Here is a 22,189-nt window from a genome sequence, read left to right as displayed (position 1 = left end):
CAAACAAACAAACAAACAAACAAACGCGAAGCTAAGCTAAGAAAAACGTGTTAATAAACAAGAAAATATGAACAAATAATACGGAAGAAACAAGCACAAATTTCAGCCTCATTTTTGTAAGACGCCGCAGGCGACCGCGCCTTATTAGGCCTTAATGATGCGCGCCCCTCGCCTGCTGCGTATCATTGTGTCCACCGCGTATCATTGTGTCCACCGCGTATCATTGTGTCCACCGCGTATCATTGTGTCCACCGCGTATCATTGTGTCCACCGCGTATCATTGTGTCCACCGCGTATCATTGTGTCCACCGCGTATCATTGTGTCCACCGCGTATCATTGTGTCCACCGCGTATCATTGTGTCCACCGCGTATCATTGTGTCCACCGCGTATCATTGTGTCCACCGCGTATCATTGNCTGCCCTGATACTGCACTGCCTGCCCTGATACTGCACTGCCTGCCCTGATACTGCACTGCCTGCCCTGATACTGCACTGCCTGCCCTGATACTGCACTGCCTGCTCTGATACTGCACTGCCTGCCCTGATACTGCACTGCCTGCCCTGATACTGCACTGCCTGCCCTGATACTGCTCTCTATGAGATTCATTTTTCAAACATTTAATTCTTGAATTGCGGTGAACTTTTTCACTATGATTATTTGAGAGCTATTGTTATTTTCTTACCATTTTTTCCAGAGCTGCATTGTAACATTGTAAATGATTTGTTTAATATTTGTGTACGAGGGAACAAAACCAATTGTACGTTTATCTTGAAATTTATGAGGTAATTATCTTATGATTTTTTACAAATTTTTTCGGGTCAGAGGCAAACATTTTCATAGTCATTGTTAAAAAAATAGAGAACAAAAATGCTCAAGTTATTGAAGAAATTCAAGTTTGATGATAACATATGATTGTGATGATAATAATGAAAAACTGTCGTTAAAAATGTGGTTAAATTATAAAAAATATAGTTTGAAATATTGAAATATAAAAAGAAATGACGATATGGTGGAATTATCTTCAACAGTAATTTCTGATTTTTTAAAAAATAATTTTTCTTGGTGAAGTTTATATACAGACAATACAGTGAAACTCAATAGATTTTCTTTATCCTGTGACTGAAACGATGCATAAATATTAAAATTAAATGCATTAAAATCTTTGAAAAAACATGAAATTTTTCTCACAATTTTTTTTTGAAAAAATTATAAATTTATTTGGAAATGGAAATATTTTTTGAAATTTTTGCGCTTGAAAATATATTTTTATGAATTAAAAGTGAATAAGGTTATGGAAAATTGGATGATGGAACTGCCTAACTGGCGATGCCAGTTAGGCTCAACTGTGAGAATTAATAGGACGAATGTATTGCGAATGTTCACCTCATTCATGAATGTGTGTTTGCTGTGTTTTTTGTTTTCGTGTAGAAGATTTGGCTCAAGTTCTCCGTATAAAGTTCCAGCAACAACAAGAATTCATCGAAAAGAGTTCGTTCTGTCGAGAACAGCTCTTGTTCTCGCATTGATACTGTTCTTTGCTACAGGTGAGGCACCGTTATAGCTGCTACAGAGTAAATAAATATATATAGAGTAACTATAACTTCTAGAGTAACTATAACTATACCTATAGCTTCTAGAGCTACAGTAACTATACCTATAGCTTCTAGAGTAACTATCGATATAGCTGATAGAGTAACTATAACTATCGCTATAGCTGCTAGAGTAACTATAACTATTACTATAGCTGCTAGAGTAACTATAACTATCGCTATAGCTGCTAGAATAACTATAACCATCGCTATAGCTGCTAGAGTAACTATAACTATCACTATAGCTTATAACTATCGCTATAGCTGCTAGAGTAACTATAACTATCGCTATAGCTGCTACAGTAACTATAACTATCGCTATAGCTGCTAGAGTAACTATAACCTCTAGTTGCTTGTCTCCAGTTCACTGATTCAAAATTCCTAGAATTCCCGATTAGTTTAACCTAGAACCTATGACCGCCTAGTTTACCCTGGCCTATTCTCTCTCCTCCGCTACTATAACTTACATTTTAGTTAGTCTAATTTAGTATCTAGAGTTACGATTATTTCTCTATCATATAGTTTATTTCCTGAGTAGCCATATCTATTCAATTAATTCATGCAGTTTGTGTAACTCTGACTACATCTATCGTTTCAATCGCACAAATTATAAATTTCATAGGCAATGATTGTTTTCAATTGTTTATGTACAATTTTCTTAGCTGATTGTTCTATATATACTCGCCCCAGTTTATTACTCTATCTATATTTTCCCCAGCTGATTGCTCTATCTATATTTCCCCCAGCTGATTGCTCTATCTATATTTTCCCCAGCTGATTGCTCTATCTATATTTTTCCCAGCTGATTGCTCTATCTATATTTGCCCCAGCTGATTGCTCTATATATATTTCCCCCAACCGATTGCTATATATATATTTTCCCCAGCAGATTTCTCGCTATATATTTTTTCCAGCTGATTGCTCCCTATATATTCTCCCCAGCTGATTGCTCCCTATATATTCTCCCCAGCTGATTGCTCCCTATATATTTTCCCCAGCTGATTGCTCCCTATATATTTTCCCCAGCTAATTACTCCCTATATATTCTCCCCAGCTGATTGCTCCCTATATATTCTCCCCAGCTGATTGCTCCCTATATATTTTCCCCAGCTGATTGCTCCCTATATATTTTCCCCAGCTAATTACTCCCTATATATTTTCCCCAGCTGATTGCTCCCTATATATTCTCCCCAGCTGATTGCTCCCTATATATTCTCCCCAGCTGATTGCTCCCTATATATTTTCCCCAGCTAATTGCTCCCTATATATTTTCCCCAGCTGATTGCTCGCTGTATATTTCCCCCCAGCTGAGGGCAACCCCAGGGGGATTGACTGGGGTCAGTGGTGGACGTACGAGGGGATATCAGGCCCCAGGTTCTGGGGGGTCATTAACCCCGCGTGGGGGATGTGTAGGGATGGCAGACGCCAATCCCCCATCAACGTGGACCCCCGCACCCTCCTCTTCGACCCCAACCTCTCCCCCTTCACGGTCGACAAAACCAGCGTGAGTTGCTGGGGCCTTTACATTAATATTTTTTATTTCAAATTATCTATTTTCACAGAATTTATTTTAAAATTAGTAAGGAAAAATGTGGGTTTTATTCATTAATCATTTTCACTTTAACATCAATATTTTTCAATTCAACTTTTCTATTTCCACAGCATTTATTTGAAAATTAGTAAGAAAAATTTGTTCTCTATTTATTAATATTTTTCACTTAAGCCTTGTCATTTTCTAAGATTTTATTCGAAAATTAGTAAGAGAAAATGTGGGTTTTATTTATTAATATTTTTCACTTAAACCTTGTCATTTTCACATAATTTATTTGAATTATAGTGAGAAATATATTTTTATTTATAGTAATGTTCGAGTGACAGATTTTATTCAATTGGTATATAGACAAAATTTTGTAATGTGGATTTTGATTTGGTTTCATAATTAAAATAACAGATTCTATTTAATGGAATTACCAGAATGTTCTAATGTTGGATTAATTTTGAATAAATTTTGGAATGGATGGTTTTCCTTCATTATTTTTTTGTCCTAAATTTTTATTAAATAAAATGGAATATTTATGGATTTAATAAATGAATATTGTAGCGGCAATTTGGGTAACGGATTAAGTGAATGTATTTCTCGTACACAGGTAGAGGTTTTTATTAAAAAAATATTTTGCAAGGACTTACGGGAAATAATTCATTGCATGTATATTTTGTAAGGATTTCAAAGCAGAATTGTATTCAACGGATTCCTGACAAGGATTTCAGCAAATAATTTAACCGCAAAATTCTTGATTAGAATTTAATTGAATAACTGTATCCATGAAATTCTTTTCAAGTATTCAAGTAAATAACTTTATTCCAGGGATTAGTGGCAATGGTTTAAGTGAATAACTTTTTTTCAAGGGATTCCTGGCAAGGATTTAAATAAATAATTTTATTCAAGGGATTACCGGCAAGGATTCAAGTAAATAACTTTATTCAAGGGATTACGACAAGGATTTAAATAAATAACTTTATTCAAGGGATTACGACAAGGATTTAAATAAATAACTTTACTCAAGGGATTACGACAAGGATTTAAGAGAATAACTTTATTCAGAGGATTCCTGGCTAAGGTTTATCCTAGCACCCAGAGAGACTGGATTACATCCACTCCTAAATCCTGCCGCAGATTAAGCCAATCAAATTAATTGTGAACCAGTAAACAAGAACGCCTCGGGATTTAAGTTCGTTTGAAGAAAACAAGTAATTAGCACGGTTACAAAATTGTTTGTTGAGTTAACGTGATATATTTATAGGCTGGTATAGAGGGATGGAGGTGCAGTTTAATCAAAGATAAGAAATTGTCATTAAAATATGAGAATAACAGCAATAAAGGGAAGCAGGCATTAAAAAAGTAAAATTTAAGATTGATGAAACAGAGTGATATGTTATACGAAATGAAAATAACAGTCTGGTAAAAGAGAAGAGATATGTAAGAGAACAATCCAAGCGGCAGTAAATGCCGATATAAAGGTCTATCCAAGCGGCAGTAAATGCCGATGTAAAGGTCTATCCAAGCGGCAGTAAATGCTGATGTAAAGGTCTATCCAAGCGGCAGTAAATGCCGATGTTAAGGTCTATTCATGCGGCAGTAAATGCCGATGTTATGGTCTATCCAAGAGGCAGTAAATGCCGATGTTAAGGTCTATCCAAGCGGCAGTAAATGTCGATGTTATGGTCTATCCAAGCGGCAGTAAATGCCGATGTTATGGTCTATCCAAGCGGCAGTAAATGCCGATGTTAAGGTCTATCCAAACAGCAGTAAATGCCGATGTAAAGGCCACTCAAATGCCAGTAAATGCAAAGACAGTAATCGACCAGCGCCGTTTTCTTTGATCTGGTTTATAGCAACTTATTGGCTAGCTCTTCCAACGGTAATGTTATTAGGTTTCTTTGTTTTAATTACGGACTCATCTTAACATGAAATCATTCTCCTTAAATACGATTTCTCTTACTCGCTTTTCTGTTCAAAAATAAAAATATTATATACCTCGGACAAGCGGATGAAATGCAAAGACTTTCCGTATTTCCTTCCGGATTTGCGGATGCAAACAACGAAGCCGAAAATCCGGTTACGCGAACCTGGTGGAGCTTCGAATCAGAGGCGATTTATGGATGGCCATTGGTGGCCGACGTCCAGCTCAATTTTATCCAATAAAATATTTCTCGGTTCTGATGAAGCCATACGTTTTAGTTCGGGGCCAAACCCCGGCAGCTTTGTTTCCGTTTGAATTGAACTTCCCGCAAGAATAAATACCGTCGCAGGGGCGTCGAAAATAAAACAACAGCGTGAATGTTGCAATTCGTCTTAATTATTTGATATTAAAATCGCTTTCAATCATTGTCTTTATTAAATCTTTGTGATTCGTGAATTTTTTCAAAAGTAAAAGGATGGGATATATGTTTGAAATTAATATATAAATATAATATATAGGGATGGGATATAACGGGTATAGTTTATCGAGTTTTCATTCAACTTCAATCGCATATTTCCGACGATGATATACGCAAACTGTGCTCGTACTGATACTACAACACTTCCAGTAATCCTTTATTTTCATATCCATCAAATGATCATAAATCATTTGTTTCATGTCAGAAGACGAAAGAAAACCGAAATGATAACGTCCATGATAATTGAAAACATCCATGGAATAGTTAAAACACACACGTGTTATAAAAACATGCATGTTATGAATAAAACATTCTCGGAATGATACAAAAATTCACGGAATGATCAAAACATTCTCGGAATGATTAAAACATTTTCGGAATGAATAAAACATTCGCTGAATTAACAAAAACTTCCCGGAAGGATTAAAACATTCTCTAAATTATTAAAACATGTTCAGGATCATTAAAACATTCTCGGAATGATAAAAATATTATCGGAACGATTCAAACATTCTCGGAATGATTAAAACATTCTCGGAATGATTAAAATACACAGCTAATGATAATGATCTTGAGATGATTGAAGCAGCCGGAACGATGGAATTACCCACAAAATGTCGTATTGTGACTTTTTCCTGTATCCGTTCCGTTGAACTTTTAATGAATTTTCGAAATAGCTCGAAATAAATACAAGTATTGAGAATGCCTCTCCTTACAGGTAAGAGGCTTAGCCTGATAAAAGCCACAGGATTATGCATATTCATGCATAATACATTACAATACACAGTCATGCATAATACATTAAAATACATCAAATCTTTAATCTCTGTGGAGCCATTTTTCAAACAATATTTCACGAATACATATATTACTAGCCTCCGATATATCTATGATTATTCAAGCTTTTAAATTATTACCTAATTTAAGCAATGATAATTAACGACAGCAGCGTTCAAGCTCGCACAAAACCCCAATTAATGCGAATTTCAGGTCGAGGTAAAATCTCGTATTGCGGATACACGCTTGAAAAGCCAATGTAAAAGACACAAAAACACCAATAAATTCCGGAAACATTTTCATTTATTATTGCACATCAATTATTACTAAACAACTTGTAGTTGCAGTAATGATATATGTATGTATAAATGTGCTAAATATTCTATTATTCCACCTACAGGTAGCAGGTGATCTGGTCAACACAGGGCACAGTGTTGAATGGCATATGGGTGGCTACTCCTCGTACGATACTGATGACCAATCATTCGGCCAATCATCCGGCCAATCATCCGGCCAATCAGCCAATATAGCGCCAATCAGCCAGCTAACTTCCTCGCCAAGTCGCTCAGTTCTCCCCAAAGACTACAACGACTGGAAGAACAGTCGCCAGAACTACACCGTTAACAGCGACTTATCAAGTCGCGGTTTACGTAACCGAGGGTTGGTGACCCCCCGCGGGGGGTCTGAGGGCAGCAACCCCCTTGCAAACATGTCTGGGGGGCCGTTGTCGTACACGTATTCCCTCACACACACACGACTCCACTTCGGCGACACCGACCAGCAGGGCTCCGAGCATCTGCTCGACGGCCGGCCTTTCCCAGCTGAGGTAACGGGGCGTATTGGTGGTGTATTGTTGTAGTATAGGTGGCGTATAGGTGGGGTATTGGTGGGATTTTGGTGGGGTATTGATGGAGTATAGGTGGCGTATAGGCGGGGTATAGGTGGGGTATCTGGTGGGATATGGGTGGGGTATTGATGGAGTATACTGTAGGTGGCGTATAGGTGACGTATAGGTGGGGTATTGATGGGGTATAAGTTGGGTATTGGTGGGATATGGGTGGGGTATTGGTTAGGAATAGATGAGGTATTGGTGGGGTATAGGTGGCATATTGGTGTGGTATTGGGGAGAAAGAAGTGGGGGTATTAGTGGGTTATAGGTGGGCTATTAGTAAGAGTAGCGAGTGTACAGATAAATATTGTTATGATAATGTATGCCATGTGAATGTAGGAATAAGTAATGAAAGGATAGTGAGGGTAAGAAATATTTGGTTAGGTTTATTACCAACCGAGTATTTGGTTAACTATTTATAAAAGTACGAGTAAGAAAGGTGGAGTTATTTTAAGTTCTGTTAAGTGTGGTGAAAATAGTGAATCAAAGGATATGTGATGTGTGGATATAAAAGTACAGGTAAGTAATTAAAGGTCAGTTACAGTGCATATGGCTAATTATAACCATTTATAAAAATATTTTTTTCGTTACATGGCGCAAATCCATCAGAAAACTCTCAGTATAAATCAATGTATCGTGTTTAAATTACGCCTACGACTCAATTTATTCACCGCATGTGCGAATGTCAGAGTAACGACCCCCGTAAAACTCAGCAACTTATGAGTATTAAGTATCTGGACCTACGAAAAGTTAAGACACGAACAAACTTCAGAGCGATTTTGCTGGTGGAGGCCGAGAACAAAGGAAAAGTTTTAATGGCCAAGTCTTGGTTCGAATGCGCGAACTTGAATAGCGTTGGCTAATGCCAAACTTTTTGTGTTCGGCTGCGTCTTCGGCCTGTCAAATAACCTAAGTTGTGAAACTTACTTTGCCACTGCAAACGAAAAGATATTCAATGCATCTAGATTATGGTATTGTATGTACGAATAATTTATATATCTATATCTTTGTAGAAAATCTGATACAAATTTACATCCGTAGCATGTTTGGAAATGATGAATTTTTTGGTTTTAAGGAAAAGTTTGGATTTGATAGCAAGTTATTCCATGAATTATTTAAGATGAAATTATTAAATCATATCAATTTAGGATTATCTCGTTTGTGATAACGATAGGGGCAAAGGTTAGCCATGGCTACGAGATTTTTATTTACAGGTGAGGATTTACGGCTACAACTCCCAACTCTACAATAACGTTTCGTTTACGTTACAGTTGCAGATTCATGGCTACAACTGCCAACTCTACTGTAACTTTTCTTTTACGTTACAGTTGTAAATTTATGACTACAACTCCCGATTCTACAACAACTTTTCGTTTGCGTTACAGTTGCAAATTTATAGCTACAACTCCCAACTCTAAAATAACGGTTCGTTTACGTTACAGTTGCAGATTTACGGCGACAACTCCAAACTCTACTATAACCTTCATTTACGTTACAGTGCAGATTCATGGCTACAACTCCCAACTCTACAATAACGTTTCTCTTACGTTACAGTTGCAGATTTACGGCTACAACTCCCAACTCTATCAAAATTTCAGCGAAGCCTCCAGCAAAGTTTACGGAGTAGCAGCGATTGCAATATTTTTGCAGGTATCTATTTGATACAAATTGTAACTCTTGATTTTTCAATGAGGTTTGTGAACCTGCAAAAATTAATATTTTTTTACAATATTATTAGTGAATGGAATAAAGAACATAGATGAATTTCGACTAGTCGATCCTTGAATGTATGTAGGAAGCCAACGTTAGTTTTAACTTTCAAGTGAATGTTGTGAATGTTAAAAAAGTGTAAATGTATTTTCATAATTAACCCTTGAATGTAGTAATTCGACGTATTTTTTATTTTTATGTGAATTTTGAAAGTGTGAATGTAAATAGTCTCGAAATAATGGTTTATATTTCTATCAATATTGCAACATACATCTCCTGCATACATCTCAGCCTCCTTACATTACCATGAATTATTAAATGCATATTCATAAATAGGAGGCGTGTAGAGGATATTAGCATCGCACTATTCACTCTATAAACTGAAATTAAGAAAAAACTTTTCATATTTGGCATTATTTAATGCATTCAAGAGATTTATCTTATTGATGATTTCTTAAAATAATATATATAGAGAATAGTCAATATTTTCATACAGACAATCATGTAACAATAATGAAAATCATTTTTTTTCTATCTTAAACTTACTGAGAAAAGAAAAAAATGAAGAAGGGAAATTCAATATATATCTTAACTGGAAACTTTATTTTCACAGATAATCTTAGAAGGGAACTGTATTGAATTTTTCTTTTTTATTTGCCTTTGTATTAAAGTATTCAACGATATACTTCATATCTGAGTTATTTATTTACGGACAATAGTTATTTACTCAGAAAAATGAATGGGTCACATTGTTCATATAATGACACATTTTCACTCATGGTACAAGCAGAAAGTAGCTCTGATTACCCTTCGTCCCGGGCCATACTTGATCAGGATGACTGACCCACAAAAGCGTAAAAAGGGTATCGATATTTGGACGAATTGTGACTCATTTTTTTGAGTATATATATTATACTTATTTCTATATTTTTTTATATAATATAATTATATTTATTCAGATAGGAGACGCAGTGTCACCGGAGCTGCAGGTCATGCTGGGCGACGTCAAGGCGATCAAATATGGCGGTGAGGCAGACATTGTTTTTTTTTCATTTAAGGAAAAAAGGCGCTATTGTGCTCGTCATGTCCGTCTGTCTGTCTGTCCGTCTGTCCGTCTGTCCGTCTGTCCGTCTGTCCGTCCGTCCGTCTGTCCGTGACCACGTTTTCGTCGACGAGAAAATGCGCTCTCTGTCACTCACTGCAGTGAGTACTGAGTTATATTTTTTTATACGTGATTTTTATTATTCGATTTACTCAAATAATTCAATTAATATCGGATCCTATTACGTAAATGATTCATGATTGTTTATGAATAAAATTATGACTAATTAAGTTTCTATAAGAAGTACTTCATTGGCTTGGTGGTAAAGTTCAAGGTACCAAGATGGGGGCGCTGAGTCGTGGGTTTGATCCAAGCTGCTGCGAAAATTCTTCTCTAAAATTAAAAATTAAAAATTATTCTTCAACTCAACTGTAACTTCATATACGTTACAGTTGCATGTTTACCGCTACAACTCTCAACTCTACTATAACTTCAGTTTTACGTTACAGTTGCATATATGCTGCTACAACTCCCAACTTTACCATAACGTTGCGTTTACTTGACAGTAGCAGATTTATAGCTACAACCTCACACATATTCTAGCGTTATACGCATTTATATGTAATATTATATATATATAACCCACCGTTTAATACATTATATTAATATATTTTCATTCCCCCGTGGGGTTTTTTCCCCCACCCCGCGTAGGGTCGAGCGTGCGCACGTCGCCCGTGCGGGTGGACCAGCTGGTGCCCAGCACCCAGCAGTACATGACCTATGAGGGCTCCACCACCGAGCCCGCCTGCCACGAGACTGTAACATGGATACTGCCTAACAAACCTGTCTACATCACCCGTGACAAGGTGGGTGAACGCGTCACCCGTGACAAGGTGGGTACATCCATACTTCTGTCTGCATCACCCGTGACAAGGTGGGTACATCCACACTTCTGTCTACTCAACCTAAGGGGTCAGTAAGATTCAAGGCGCCAGCAAGATCTCACGAGGTCAGTAAAACTCAAGGGCGTCGGCAAGGTCCAAAGGGGTCAACAAAGTTTAAGGGTGTCGGTTAGTTTGGTTTGTACCAGGCTTCTAGTCTCGTCTTTACTGTTTGTCACTCTCGATGAGTCGCGTCAGTCTGTCACGGTAATTCGGCCTCTGCGCCTGGTCCTGGTCGCGGAAACCTGCCGACAAGGCGAAGCGGACTCGTCGTAGTTTATTGGATGATAATTTGTTTTTTTTTTATGTAAGTTGAACGACATGGTTGGGTTTTTATGTATGTTGAACAACTAAATGCGATTACTACAGTCTTATAAAAAATGTTATGATGATGGACCAGGATTACTTGCTTGTTGATGGAAGACTGTGATTATGGTGGGGAGGTCATATAAATATTATGGTGGGTATTTCACCCTAAATAATCTCATCCCCCATACTTCCCCCACTTCATCTCAGCTGGAGGAGCTGCGGGGGCTGCGGCAGAGCAGCGCACCTCCGCTCACCCACGCCACGCTCGCCAACAACTTCCGCCCCGCGCAGACGGCGCACCACCGCACCGTGCGCGCCAACATCCAGCGCCGCCCCCTCGGCGAGGTGATCTTCAATGTTGGTGAATGTTGTGAATGTTGATGATGTTGTCGAGTGGTTTTTAGCGCATTTTCTCATTTATGGAAAAAAGGCACTGTTGTGCTTGCCATGTCCGTCCGTCCGTCTGTCCGTCCTTTACTTCACGTTTTCGTCGACGAGAAAATGCGCTCTCTGTCACTCACTGCAGTGAGTACTAAGTTATATTTTTTTGAAGAGGTGGATGCACATGCTGAATGATGTTGACGAGGTGGATGCTCATTTTGAATGACGTTGAAGAGGTTTGTGCTCATGTTTAATGATGTTGAACAGGTAGATGCACATGTTGAAAGGTGTTGAAGAGGGGGATGTTCATGCTGAATTATGTTGAAGAGGTGGATGCTCATTTTGAATGATATTGAAAAAGGTGGATGCTCATTTTGAATGACGTTGAAGAGGTTTGTGCTCATGTTTAGTGATGTTGAAGAGAGGGATGCACATGTTGAAAGTGTTGAAGAGGTGGATGCTCATGTTGAATAATGTTGATGTTATATATGCTTAATGCTAATGACACTGCCAAAGCTGATGAGATAAAAGTTATTAAATCAAACAAATGTTCATGCTGGTGAGAATCCCAACACGTTGAGGGGTGAGTGCTAAAAATGATCGGGAAAGAGTTGAACTGGGTTGAGGGACGTTAAACGAGTTGAATGGCATTAATAGGCAGAATATCTTTAATGAGTTGAATGTCTTTAATGAGTTGAATGTCTGATCTGATGCTCATTATCATGTTAGGCCGGCGGTGTTTAACGTCGAATTAGTTGTGTTTACGATTAATTTAATGTGTGATTCTTAGCTAACTAACGCGCGAACGACTTCGGTTTTTACTGTTTCCTTGTTCTTTTCCTGTTCTATTATTTTAATTTTACTTTTCTTTTATTGTCCTTTCAATTTATGCTGTTCTCTCTTTCTTTGTTCCTCCAAATTGTTTTCTCGTATCGTATCGTATACATCGCACGTATTTCAGCGTCACAATTTTACGGTCGCTGTATTATAATAAATGCATTGAATGTTGATTGATTTCACCTGAATGTGTTCACACCAGAGTGGTTTGTGTGGGGTATGCACTTGCCATTCATTCCCCTAGCGACCGTAGACTGAGTGGGTAGCTTAATCACCACTTATCTCGGTAATCAATAGGCTTCGATTGCCACTTACCACACTCAATGTTTTTTAATTAGACCTTATTTTCAATATTATTGACCTAACCTAATATAGTATTTACTTAATATCATTAATTATTAAATATTATGGTGCTAACTATTGTTTATTTTAGACCTAATTAACTTTATTATTACGCTAATCTTTTTTACTATAATACTAATCTCATTAATTAACAATATTATACTATTGATTATTAATTCGCTCCTATTGATGATTAGCCTAATCTTGTTTATTATTGCCGTATATAGTGATTATTTACCCAACTTTAGATATTATTATGTTGGAGCAAACATAATATCCTGCTATAAAAATTCTTCTTAATGTTCAATGTAAATTCTCGATGGAATTGTGGGCGGTGAAAAGTGATAGTTAGGTGGTCGTAAATTTTTAATCTTGATCTCAGGTATTAGAGTGAGGCAGTTGGAGTATAGAGTTAATCAGTTGATCATCAGAGTTAGGCAGTTGGAGATTAGAGTTATGAAGCGGGAGAGTAGAGTTATGCAGCTGGAAATTAGAGTTATGCAGTTGGAGATTAGAGTTAGGCAATTGGAGATTATAATTAATCAATTGGAATTAATAGCAGTTGTAAGAAGCAAATTAAAGGTAGAAAGTAGGTAAGGTTTTTGTGACGAATTATCAATAGTTGTTTAAAGGCACTTAGTTTCTCTTCGTGTCAGGAGCGCTCGCAGGCAAGCTACCACATCTCACGGTGCACGCACCCAACATTATATTTTAAATGTTAACTCGCCCTCCATAATATATTTGTTCTTTATCTTAACTTTTACTGGTTTTTAAAAGGAAAAAATTATTTATACATTTTTGAAATAAATATTTCATATGTATTAAAAATATTTAAATTGAAATATATAATAAATGATAAGTATTTCATATTATTATAATATATATGAACATTTAGTAGTAACATTTTTAACAAATATTTAATTTAAATTAAATTTATCATAAATATTTAACTTTGAATATATTATAATTAATAAACATTTAATATTTTTATTTTAGAAATGAAATATTTATTATAAAAACAATTCTAATATAAATTATTTATAGAAATATGAATAAATAATAAACAAATATGTATTTGCTGTGCAGGAGACGCGGTGTCACATCGCCGACCCAAGGTTTGCTTACCGAGGTGAGTGAGCATTCATAAATCATTCATCATACATGAATTGGCTCATTCAGAACAAGAAATTTCGCGAATTACAATTAGACTGAATTAAGCCATATGAATCCAGAATTTCCAGACTATTAAATTAAATGAAAAAATGTCTGTTCTTTTTGCATATGGACGTAATTATTTAATAAAATATTGATTAATTTATTTATTAAACCATGAAGTCTTCAGCCGATTTTGACCCTGGCTAATTTACTGTATGTTTCAATAGACAGTGTAAATCTTCACATGGATTCCAACAAGCTCAAGATTTTGCAAATTTTTTATTCATCATTCAGTTAGATCCATCTAATTCATTTATTAGGCCACCTAGATCTGATTTATAACCATCTGATCTCAAGGCATAATTCATCCCTAAATTATTATTATCTCATAAGCCATAATAAATATTAATCTCTTTGAAACCTCTGAATTATTCCTTGAATATTTTCACTTATCACTTATAGGAACATTCAAAATGACGTCACTTTTACAATAAAGTTCGTTTTCATTCCCCCAGTTGGGAGTTGGCTGGGGTCATGATAAGGGGGCACCGCCTTCCCCATCACTGTACTTCGCTTTAAACTCCCATCCCAAGGTGAGTCCCCCCCAAAAAATTCACCCCAGACATTTTTAGCGCATTTTCTCATTTATGGAAAAAATTAACTATTATGCTCGGCATGTCCGTCTGTCCATCCGTCTGTCTGTCCGTCCGTGATTTCACGTTTTCGTCGACGAGAAAATTCGCTCTCTGTCACTCACTGCAGTGAGTACTGAGTTATATTTTTTCTTCTTCATGCACTCAGAGCAATCAGTGGGATTTTGTCCAAATAACGATGCACTTTATGTCCTTTTATAGGTCATCCTGACCCAGTTTGGCCATATAATAGAGCATATCAATGCTCCGTGCATAAAATGTGTCACTGTTTGGACATTACGATCTGTTTATATCTCTGAGTGTGGTTCACCTCCCCATAGTCTAAGCAATATCAATAATTTAAATAATTATAGTAATATAATATTTGTCTAAATAATTATAATATAAATAATTTGTAAAATAACTGCATCAGAAATACTGCAATTTACGAAATATAATTACCCCATTTAATAGAATTGAAGGACTGAACGACAGTTACTCTAATTAAAAATCACAATTATTAATTGAAGTGAGTCAAGTGCTGAGTCACTTGAATCAGAGTAGTTATGACTTATATCTATTGAATCCTCATTCATCGTGAATGCCTTGCGCGTCAACTCATAACTTACCTCATTCATCCTGAATGACAGGGTGAGTGGATGATCATGCGTTTTATATTGTTAATTACGCGCTATTGAAAGGCTCGATGATTTCTCCAGAAATTAAATTTTAAATATAATTTGGGTCGTTTTTTGGGTGCGTTTTAATTTTAAAGTTATTGTGCACCCTAATAAATTGGAAAGTTGTTTAGTACACTACAACATTTAACATTATTTTGTGAGCTAAAATATTATAAAATTCGTTTGTTCACCACAATATCTCCGTGAGAATAAGAAATGGTAACGTTTCATTATTTTCCATTGAACAGTGAGGACTAGTAACTAAACAGTTGGGGTTATATTTTAATTTTTATGAATTACTTGAAGAAATGTTTGTAAGACTTCAGCCTTAAATGAACGTTATTTGTCTTGTTGAACTAATCCAAGATTCAGTTAATGTTCAACAACAGAGATTCAGCTAATAATGGACGCACATTCAAGGTTAAAATAATGGACACACATTCAAGATTTAAATAATGAACATACATTTAAAGTTAAAATAACGGACGCACATTCAAGATTAAAATAATGGACGCACAATCAAGGTTAAAATAGTGGACTCACAATCAAGGTTAAAATAATGGAGTTACATTCAAGGCTCCGCTTATGGGCACACTTTATGTAAAAGTTCAGCTAATGGACACACATTCAAGGTTCAAATAATGAACACACCTTCATTAGAAGTTCAACGAACAGACATAAATTCCATATTTAACTAATGGACACACCTTAATTAGAAGTTCAATTAATGGACGCGTTTGTTAATTAACGTTAACGTAAGATTTCGTACGTGAGTTAACAGGCAACAAATATTGTATCAATTAGGTGAAAAAAATAATAGAGATACAAATCTACCATAATGTGCAATTAATTTGGAATTTTCAGATAATTGAAAACAAAATGGCCTCTATATTCTGTTCAAATCATTGCTAAGCCCGCATAAGGAATTTTTGTGCTGCAGTATGCAATGATATTAAAATTCATTATATTATTTATATTAACTCATTATTTTGAGTTTAATTATCAAAGATTCAGGTTATTAAAATGCATTGTGAATATTTTAGACAAAATTTAGGTCTGACCACATGATTTTTGATAATGTTTTTTTTTCTTTTCATTGTTTGAATTTATGAGAGTAATATTTTGACATTATTATATACTTGATTATGTTTTTAATTAATTGGCGTTGACAGTTTAGTTTTTAGTTTATAACCCATTTTAATTTTAATAAGGCGGCAACTTCACCAATACTTGTAATATTAATTTCATGTCTATTAAGGCAGTCAGAAGCGGAGCTATTTAACGTCCAAGTCGTATTGAGTCTGCGGCAAAAACTGTACGGTCTTTGCAACTAACATTCAACTAACTCCAGGAAAACTCTACGGTCTTTGAAACTAACATTCAACTAACTTTTGCTCGTGAAAATGAGCAAACTTGTCCTAGCGGTTGCATTAGCATATCTTGGTTTTGCCTCTGGGATTTATTCATTGAGATGGTATCATGTGACATGAATATACAGTTAAAAAACAACTAGAATTGTTGTTTGGAAATGTAAGAATAGGTCATATTTTGAGTAGAAAATGCAGTGATTAAATGTATAATTCAATGCTGCTCAAGCGTCAAGCTTAATATTTCATAGTGAAGCCTAATGTTTCATAGTTTTTTCCCTCTGTGTTAATGTTCACGCTAATGTCAGAACGTTAAAATTTTAAGTTTACAAAGTTAATAATAATAATTAAGTTAAAACTTTTAAATTATTTTTAAAATAATATCTAGGCTGAAAATTCTCCCAGTAAGAAGGCACTATCACAAAAATACATCCTAAAATACGTAACACAATTAACTTTTCCAGAAAAACATATGTAGTAAAAAGGGTAGGCACTATAACAAGCATTTTAAAATACTTTATCACTTTAATTAATATTCCAATACAATTTATACAAGATTCCACTCAAAAGGATAAGCCGTCGTCATCCTCCTTATTAGAACAAGAACACCAGATTTTACTCGAGCTGCTACTGAAGTATCAATGTAAAGAGATTAGCAAATATCGCAGCTGATGCCACGTATTAATTCTATTATTCTCGAAACCGCGATTACAGTCAGCTCGAGCGCAAACTATAATAAAATTTCAGATTGTAAATGACATTAAAGATATGAAGCTCCTCCCCATATTAGAAATAATAAGATGATTATGATTCTTTATATGGCAAATTAAGGATGAATTTAAAATCAAAAGAAAGTGTCTGTGGTGCATTCCTTTGTATTTTCCTAGCCTTCAAATAATTTAGGAAAATATATTAATTTATGCTTCTACCGAGTAAATTCCCACAAACAAAAAAAAAATATAATGGAAAAAATGTTAACTAAAAATTTCCTTCGATGCACCGAAAGAGTTATAAAAAATGTTTACATGTATTTCACCAAATTGTACATAATTATAGAGTTTAGAAAATTTCAGTAACTTGACTCGCTTAATTATGTAGATTTCGATTTAATTTGATGATAAGAATTCAAGAAAATGGTTTACTTTTACACTCAGGTTTTCCGAAATTTAGTATATCTTTTAATGTATTACAATCGCTGAACTTCTACAATACATAGTCATTCATACTAATGTGCTACGGTGTACATACAATACAAAGCCATTCAACACAAATGTACATACAATGTACAAACAATATATAGTCATTAAATACAAATGCACAAACAGTGTACATGTAATTCATTGTCATCAAGTATTTAAAATCATGAGCTGTAACTTCACTCTCACATAGTTACTGCAAGTAAAAATTCAGCCTTTTTTACATCTGTAATGTTATTCCTACCTGAGGGTAAAGTATTACATATCTTGTCCTTGCAGAGATGTGCATTCTCTTGTATCTAATGCTATTCCTATCAGCACTGTGACTCAACACTTGTTTACAGTGCTATTCCTACCAGAACTGTCAGTCAACACTCGTTTACAGTGCTATTCTTACCTAAATTGCTGCCCAGATGGCAGAAGATCCAGCTTAACCGCGCCGCGGTTCCCAGCTGCACTTGCAGTTGCAAGCCGCGCCTAATTACTGGACTTTAAGAACTTGGTAGCGGCTACTTAACCAAACTTTTATTTCCTACGAAAGATCGCTCCGGAAACTCTACCGCCATTTTGTAAATCTTTTGGTTGGTTTATAGATGGCCGGTGATTGGCCGGGGATAATTCGGCTGTAACGTCGGCTAAGGAAGCGTAAAACTCAAAGCCGGATGTAGACTTCTGGCAGAGGTTCTAGCTTGTTTTGTGTTGAAACTGTGGTGAAGTTGAAGATCATTTCGAGATTCAGCTTGATAATGATTGTAAGTACGACGTGTAAAAATTAATGACATTCGCAAGTAATTAGTGAAGAAAGTATATAATTTAAACCGTGTAAAATTTCCTGCATTTCTAACTCGTATCCTTAGCCTCGTATCTCTGATTTGGTCGTAGCTTTGTTCAGCATCAACGTTCACCCGTCACCATTTACTTATATAAGCATAAATTATACAATTTTACCGCTTTTTTATCATATATTTACTCCTGTTATCTTTCCCTATGTGAAAAATTAATAAAGAATGAATACAGAATAAAATAAAACGGATATGGGCCAAAATAAGTTTAAATAATTCACCCAGACATCGTAATATTAACGTATTTTATTAGGTTTGTAATTGATGTATTTATATAGAGGGTCTAGTTTTAAGTGTTTCTCAAATTGGTTGCCTGAGCTTGTATTTTAAACAATACAGATTTAGGTCTTAATTGGAAATATCGATATTGAAGCGAGAATCTCCATATTTCTCTAAAATTGGTCGCCTGAGCATATATTTTAATCAATGCAGATTTGTGTATAAATTGGAAATATATCAAGGATCTCCAAATTTCTCTAAAATATTTGCCTAGTGCATGCATATTTTACACACCCTGAGCCTCTACAGTAAAGCCATGACATAACCTTTCACATGTCAACTGATATTCCCCAGCAACCTGATAGTTGCTATGAGAGAAGGATACTCTGGCACCAGCCAGTCAACTGCTCGGTGACTGGAACTTTTCGGTGGTGAAACTACCACTTGTGCGTCGTTAGTCTTCTGTTTTACTATCAAAAATCTAATGTTATCAAAATTTTAAGAGCTACTCAGAGTACAAATTATTTTTCAAATGTTTTACTGAAAATTATTAGCCCGCTCAATTAAAATGTATTTAAATTTAGAACTATCCCCATCATGCCGGCTAAACATGAGTTGTTATTGTCAATATTACATTCTTCTCAAGGAATTGCACATTAATGTGGTAAAGATGGTAAATACCATTGAAACCAATTACAACCATTAAAACCAATTAACCTTTAATATTGATGATGGACCGACATTTCCGTTGCTCAAATCCATGAAATCGGGTTCCCTGGTAATATGTGTAACGAATTTTCATATCTTTTGTATTTGTTTGGCTAAATTAAAATTTATATTTTAATTTACACTTGCAGAATTTAATATTGCAATTTTTTGTTATAATTATTTGAGAAAAAGATAAACGTTCGGATATGCTTAAAGATTCTTGTTGGTAGAATATGACTTGATTTACAAAATATTTTACAAAAACGTCAGAGACAAGGAAAGTATTCAATTATTCGTTAATTAATAATATATGCATTGCTTTCAGTCTCCTAATAATTTTTGACAAAATAATTTATTTAATACAATTATCTATCGGGAGTCATAAAGCGGCCAAAGAGCAACGGTGTTATCTACAGCAAAGGAAGGCTTATTAATTGCATTATAAAATTTTACCGTTACCATAGTATACTTATTTACAAAGTAAGCTCGCTCAAATTATTGAAACGAAAAAAATTCAATTTAAAGAATAATAAAGCATTTATTTTAAACAGAACTATTTAATTTTTAAAGTCTCGTGCCACTTGAAGTAGCATTTAGTCGAAGAATATTTTCTCATAGTATATATGTTAGCAGGAAGTTCCTTGTTGTTGACGCGCCCGTAAGGAATTCTCCCAAACACACACTTGGGCCGCAGCAATTTTGTCCGCCATTGGAAGTCATTCTTGCGGAAACGTCGCAATTTCTGTTTTAATTTCCGCCGACAGCTCGGATGTAGTTTGGCCTGAGGTTACTTTATTTAGGCCAGGGTCAGTTTGTTGTTAAGATACAAAAATCAATTTATAAATAAAAACATTTAAATCAAATTGCGCAAGTGTTTAAATCAAATTGTGCAGAACAATTTTCTTTAGATAGAATGGGGTTTATTTTGGCTGGGATTTGGTGTTAAGAAATATGAACAAACTTGGAAATGTACTTGATTTACAACTACTGAGATACAAATGTATAAAAAACAATCCTATTTTAGGAAGAACTTCTTGAATCAATTCAAAATCATGTAAAAAGCTACTGTAGAGAAATTATTCCCAACTTCACTCAACATCTTTTAATTTTCAATGAGAAAACTGGGTAATATGTTTATAGTGGTTAATTTAAACATGTATGAATACATTAGTTACATTTAAATTCGAAAGAGGTTCAAGGGAAATTACGAACTCTACTTCAGTCAACCAAATTAGTTTCTGAACATCAAAATTGAAAAAAAAATTATTTGCTGGTTTTTGTAATTTTTAGCTTAGAATAAACAGCCATTTTGCCCAAAAAATTCTCACATGATTATTGCTTTTTTGGAATAAAATCTAACGAAATTTATTTGAATTATTTCAAATTTTTGTAATGAAATTTCTTGTAATGAAGTCTAGCGGGTTCGTCTAAACTTCCGAAATATTTCAATGATCAGACAGCTCAGTACTTTGAAAAGTTATCCGTGGAAAGTGTTAAATGACTGAAGAAAAACTAAATTTAGTGCTGAAAGCGCGAAATGGCTTTTGAAAGTGTAAAACAGACTTAAAAGAGCAAAATGGCAGTTGAAAGTGAAGAACGGACATGAAAAGAGCCAAATGGCAGTTGAAAGTGTAGAACAGACGTTAAAAGTGTCAAATGACCGTTAAAAAGGAAAATGATACTTAAGATTGTGCAAAATTGGTTACAACATGGATCCGCTGAATTCTTTTCCCAACATCAAGTTAATAAATATTTTCTTCAATAGCTTCGTAATGACTCAGTGTGATAATTAAATATGAATGAGTATAAATTAAAAAAAATTCAATTCAAATTATTTCCCTTGCAGATCTCACTGATGTTCCGCGCTCCGCCCTCGCTTTCCTGCCAAAAAATAAAGGCTGCCGCTGACTGGCCGACGATGATTCGGCCAATATTCTGCAGCGCACCCACACTCAAAGAAATAAAGGGATTATATTGTCCAAATTGTGACATTTTCTGCACGTAGTACTGACTGATACTTAATTTGGCCGGGCCAAATTGGGTGAGGATGAGCATCGCAAGGGCAGAAAGTGTGTCGCTATTTAGACAAATTCTCACTAATTTTTTTAGAGCACATGTGATATACAGAGAGCGTGGCTCTCAGCTTTTCTGTACGCCTTTTACTTACCATTTGAATTTACCTGCGCCGTGTATATATGGGATATGGTATATATATGGTATATACATGTATATATGGTATATATTTATGTTATATACGTGGTATATACTGTATATTATATATACATGATAAATACGGTATATATATATGGTATATACGTGGTATATACCGTATATGGTATATATACATGTATATATGGCACTGCAAAACAGCTTTAATAATTGCGAAGTGTCGGTGATTGTCTGACTTGAATTGTAACTTTACCTAAAATACGAAGCTTTGTCCAATCTTTACATCTTATACTTAAGGTTTCTAGGACTATTTAAGGTCTCAAGGTAAATATAAGGTCTCTGGGTCTACTTTATTAAGGTCTCTAGAGCTATTTGAGGACTCAAGGGCTAGTTAGGGTCTTTAGGTCAATTTATGGTTATTAAGTCTATTTAAGGTCTCAAGGTCTGTTTAAGGTTCTCGGTT

The 22,189-nt window shown here is 35.2% G+C and overlaps 1 protein-coding gene across 1 annotated transcript; it reads left to right on the top strand.

The window, feature by feature from the left end:
• Positions 1–1,247: 1,247 nt before the first annotated feature.
• Positions 1,248–21,768, top strand: LOC108680764 (carbonic anhydrase-related protein 10). Its single transcript, XM_047881140.1, has 10 exons — positions 1,248–1,546; positions 2,899–3,095; positions 6,708–7,133; positions 8,751–8,846; positions 9,866–9,932; positions 10,660–10,814; positions 11,406–11,543; positions 13,845–13,887; positions 14,429–14,506; positions 21,404–21,768. Exons 1-9 carry the CDS (start codon positions 1,294–1,296, stop codon positions 14,449–14,451), a joined length of 1,398 nt encoding a protein of 465 aa, XP_047737096.1. The 5' UTR covers positions 1,248–1,293; the 3' UTR covers positions 14,452–14,506; positions 21,404–21,768.
• The last annotated feature ends 421 nt before the right edge of the window (positions 21,769–22,189 follow it).

The sequence above is a fragment of the Hyalella azteca genome, unplaced genomic scaffold, assembly GCF_000764305.2.
Source record: "Hyalella azteca isolate HAZT.00-mixed unplaced genomic scaffold, Hazt_2.0.2 contig7147, whole genome shotgun sequence".
In the NCBI taxonomy this organism is placed as follows: domain Eukaryota; kingdom Metazoa; phylum Arthropoda; class Malacostraca; order Amphipoda; family Hyalellidae; genus Hyalella; species Hyalella azteca.
This window is presented reverse-complemented; position numbering and strand designations above follow the sequence as displayed.